We start from the raw sequence: 4,707 nt of genomic DNA on the forward strand, positions 1-4,707 counted from the left end.
GATGTGAAGCAGTGAAAGGAACGATCCCCCCTGGTAAAAAGTCTGTCCGCGGTTGGAGTGAAGGAAAGTGTCAGGATCACAGTTTTCTAGTAAACAAAAAATGCGCTCTCAGTGTGGCTTCTGGTTTTATAAGTTTTGTAGGATTTAAATGATTTTGAAAATTTTAAAGATTTTTGCCCAACTGTATCAAATTTTATACTTTGAGAGAATTTGCTAAATTTTCCTAAAATTTGATACAAACTAAGACTTTTTGATGAAAATGTGAAAATTAGTAAAATTTAAAAAATTTTAAGAACTATATTTTGGTATGAAAGTAACTTATCGGTGTAGAGCAGCACGGTAATATAGTATGAAAATGAGTGCTATTCTAAAATTTTTCCATATTGGTTTATCTTCTTATTTTGATTATTTATGAACTTTAATTATGGTTACAATAATAGTAATAGGAGTGTGTTGTAAGGGTGTGGGGTAACAACATATTTTAATAAGAGTTATGGTAGGTTCCAAGTGAAGGAGAAAAAGAGAATCACTTGAAACAATAGCGAGGGTGGACTGAGTGCAAATATATGAATGGGAGTGGCTGACTATGCAAGAGAGGAAGGCACGAGAAATAGTATGAAAGAAGACACGGAAAGACAAAAAGAGGGAAAAGAAGAGGGAATGAGAAAGTGATAGATAAGCAAATGAGCAGTTTCCCACACGAATGTGAAAATGTGCAGCATCATACACAAGAACATAAAGTAAAAAATAAGAGAGAAACAGAATCTACTGTACACGAAAAATAAAGTTGTCACATGATATCCAGAAGCAGCGAGAGAAGACAATAAAAAAAGAAGAATATGCAGAATGAAATAAGAAACTGCGCGCCAACGAATCTGAGAGCAGGGAAAAGGATTGGGGAGGAGATTATGCCCCGTTATTTCCCTCAGATATGCTTTGATGTAGCACCGCTTATGGTGCAGACTGTGGTTTTTAAACTGATGGCGGATACTAATATCTACCTGTGAATAAAAGGCAGTAAAAGTAGAAGATGAAAGGAATTAGGTATTTTTTAAGCAAAAAAGTCTTTTTATCATTAGATATAACAATAATGTCGGACTTATGTGGTCAAAAACATAATATTTTCGTTAGGAGGATTTTAAAAACTAGAACTGCTAATTGATTACCGGGTGCAGCAGATGAGGATTAACAACACGGAAGCTTTTTGAAGCAGTGAATATACGAATCTCTAGAAAAGTTTATTTGCTGCAATGAGTGCAGAATGATATACCACCAAATACGTTTTGTTTCACCGTCCAACCATCACCTCTATTCAATAACTGATTTTTGCATCCTAGTATTAAGCATGATCCTCTTTTAATTGACGAAATAACGAATTCACAGTAGGTAAAAGGACTGTTTACAGGTACAACCTTAGCGAATATTGAGTGGAAATGTGACGGTGTGAGTCAGTATGTCAAAAATAGACGGAAGCCAACTATTTACGCGAAGAAAGCGGCTTTATATTGCTACTTCTCAGCTAGAGAAAAAGTTTATACTGTATAAAATAAAGACAAGAAACAGAAATAAAAGTTGTAAGTTAAGATATAAAGAGATCTTAAATAATTTCAGGGGTCACAACACTGGGACCTCAGAGAGAATGGATGAAATGGACAATAGTTACACAGTGGAAATGATTAGTGTAGCAGTAGCAACAGGTTATCCAGTTAATGAGTGCTGAAGGGAAAATGAATATCAGAGTTCTTCATACTTACGTCTTCTTTTTTCTAATTAACACTAAAAAGCTAAATCCTGGAAATGCCATCGATTTTTGTCGTTAAAACAAAAGTAGAACGCAAACAGGCGAAAAAAAAACTATGGCATTGCAAAGGCAACTAAGACGTCGTTTGCTTTGCGTAGCTGTTGCACTAAGTCTTATAGCGGAACAAAGAACAGAAGGAGGAAAAGGCCCAGCGCTTTCTTCAGAAACGAGGACACGACTCTGCAATCTCAACACGAAAATAGCAAAATTCCCAGCTTATGTCACAAAAAAAGTTACAACAGCAGAACAAGCGAGAGAACAACTGCTGGTCGACTCGCTGAAATTGCAAATATATATGAGGATCATAGACAGCGAATCAGCGGCTTTGGCGGCGCCACTAGCCGCAGCTACCGCCGATGTGAAACTGGCAACAGCAGAAGCAGACAAACGACACACAAAACAGACCAACAACGCTATTTCTTATTTGGCCTTTCTCAGGGCTTCGCTCACAGAATTTCTAACCATTGCCGCGGATCTGCACCAATCGGGCGGCACCGGTGCAGGCTGTCTAGCTTTAAGCAGGACGACCATGGTACAAGGGGCGGCAGCGCTGGGGACATGCGGCGGGACAATGGAGGAAGCGAACACAGGCGGAGCGGATCTAACCAAGCTGACAACCGACGGCTTCACGGAACTGAGCTCAACTGAAGGAAGCACGAGGCTCGTAGCCTCAACAGCGAAGTGTGGACTTTTCGTAACCAACAGCAGCGGTGGTCCGCTTGGCGGCCAAGAAACAGCTAGAACACCAAAATTAGCAGGAGGGTACATAACACTAGATGCGACTTCGGCGACGCGAACTCTAAGCGACCTAACAGACTTAAAAGCAGGAAAAGATGCGACAGCCCCAAAAGCCTTTAGCAAAGCCTACAATGCGTACAAGGCGATCAAACACTCTGCAACGTTAACGCCTTTTGCACATAAACGGACCACAACATCGCAAATCAATCTTCATTGGAAGCCAAGAGAGCATACAAACTACTTGTTATTGGAGATTCAACGCCATACGACAAGAGCAAAGACGACGCCGTGGTGGAAAACAAAATAGCAGAAACCTACGGCAACGACAATGCGTTCGAACAAACTTGGTAGAAAAAGATAGACAAAACCCAAGCCAAGAGGATTTCATACACAACGAAACAGGGGGCGGACCAACCCCTTTCAGAAATAAACGACATCAACAACTTACGAAAAATGTCAACTTACCACACAGAGATCAACCTCTCCCACGTGTCAGGTAAAATGAAGGAACGTACTGAGCAACTCAAAAAAGCCCAGGAAAGACCCAAAGAAATCACAAATACCCTTGCAGAAGTTTGAGACGAGCTCAAAGGCGAAGATTCCTTTCAACCAACGATAATTGCGAGTACGAAAAAGACAAAGTAGAGGAATCAAAATGCGTGTTGAGCGACAAGGGTAAACAAGCAGCGAAAGAAGCGGAAAGCAAAGAGAGGAAAGATGGCAAAACGACAAACGCCATAGGAAGCAATTCTGTTGAAATTAAGACACTACTTTCGTTCGCTTTCTCGTTCCATAATTAATTTTTCAATGGGTTTTTTTCTCCATTTTATAAAACTTGTATAATTTTCTGTTTTAAGAGAATTTTCTAAATTTGCTACAATTTGACATATTTTAACACTTTTTTCTTCAAACATTTTTACATTGTTAAAAATTTTAAAATGTTTGTTAAATATGTATGATACTGACGTGTGGGTGTAACGTCGAAGAGTTATATAGTATGAAAAATGAGTGGTATTATAATTTTTTTGTTTGGTTTGTTTTATGAATATTAGTTAGGGAATATTTATCGTTTTAATAATAATAATAATGATTAGAGAGTGCTGTGAGGATGTATTACTAGTGTGAGGAAGTGGTGGAAGACCAAAAATGACAAAAAAGTTAGGAACAAGAAACGATTAGATTGCACCTGGAGAAGACCCGGCATATAAAAAGAGTTACTTCTAATAAGTCTGCAGCAGCTCTATCAAATAAAATAGCACAACAAGACATTGAAACACACAAGCATCAAGCTACAAATCAAATTTGATAGGCCATCTGACTGATCCAATAGCACAGCAAAATACCAGAAAGTGACGACAAACAAATCAGGTGGCGGAAGAAGTGGTCTTCACACACAAATGGGTGAAACGCACTGCACCCATAGTGTGAACGATCATCGTTAAAGGCCTGGAGACACCGTACCTCTTGAAAGCTATGACGAAGCTGAGCAACACTACGCGTATACCCAGTGGGATATTTAACTATGCAGAAACAACTGAAGGTGTAACTGAAAATATGGAGCAAATCCCAAACAGTCGAAGGAAAAGTGACAAAAATGGAAGAAAACACCCACGTACAGTCGAAATTACAGGAGTAAATTTTCATTAAAAATGAAAACCAAGAACTCAGAATCCAAGCCTGCAAATATGAATATACCTTGAATTATCTTCCAAATATTTATAAAACCTGGTGCCAAATGAACTACCATAAAATAATCCACATTTAAAACAATAATGGAGAAGGAGAGAGTCCCTGTAAACTAAACCAGTAATTCTCATATCATTTGCCACAGCCTTGACAAGACCCGCTTTAGTCACCGGCACTCTTGCGGCTGAGCCACACTCCCTCTACGATAATGACTTAAAAAGTCGATGGTTGCCGCCCGCAGGGTCACATAGGCGTTTAGCTCGAAAGCACGAAAGCAAAACTATATAAATTCAAAATCCTGAAGTAGAAGTATAGCCAACACCACCTACTGTGATGTGTTGTCAATCCAAAAAAGAGAACATTCTGAGCGCCAGTAGCCAAACCATATAGACAGTAATCTAACCTTAAGGCCCTTCCTATGCAAACAGCGGCCGATAACCGGCGCCAGAATCCGCAACTTTCCAGGCGACGTACGGGCCGTC

General features: G+C 39.5%; 1 protein-coding gene and 1 pseudogene across 2 annotated transcripts in view; both read left to right on the top strand.

The window, feature by feature from the left end:
- Window positions 1-1,856: 1,856 nt before the first annotated feature.
- On the top strand, window positions 1,857-2,846 carry TEOVI_000281300 (Trypanosome variant surface glycoprotein (A-type), putative; the record flags this gene model as incomplete). Its single annotated transcript, XM_067225831.1, has 1 exon — window positions 1,857-2,846. One exon carries the CDS (start codon window positions 1,857-1,859, stop codon window positions 2,844-2,846), a length of 990 nt encoding a protein of 329 aa, XP_067081932.1.
- Window positions 2,847-4,622: 1,776 nt separating this feature from the next.
- TEOVI_000281400:pseudogene overlaps window positions 4,623-4,707 on the top strand; it is a 978-nt pseudogene continuing 893 nt past the window's right edge. The window contains 2 exon segments of the mRNA in view: window positions 4,623-4,664; window positions 4,667-4,707. The exon segment at window positions 4,667-4,707 is cut by the window's right edge and continues 10 nt beyond it. Coding sequence covers window positions 4,623-4,664; window positions 4,667-4,707 — 83 coding nt within the window.

Source organism: Trypanosoma equiperdum, assembly GCF_001457755.1.
Source record: "Trypanosoma equiperdum strain OVI genome assembly, contig: ctg_613, whole genome shotgun sequence".
Taxonomy (NCBI): Eukaryota; Euglenozoa; class Kinetoplastea; order Trypanosomatida; family Trypanosomatidae; genus Trypanosoma; species Trypanosoma equiperdum.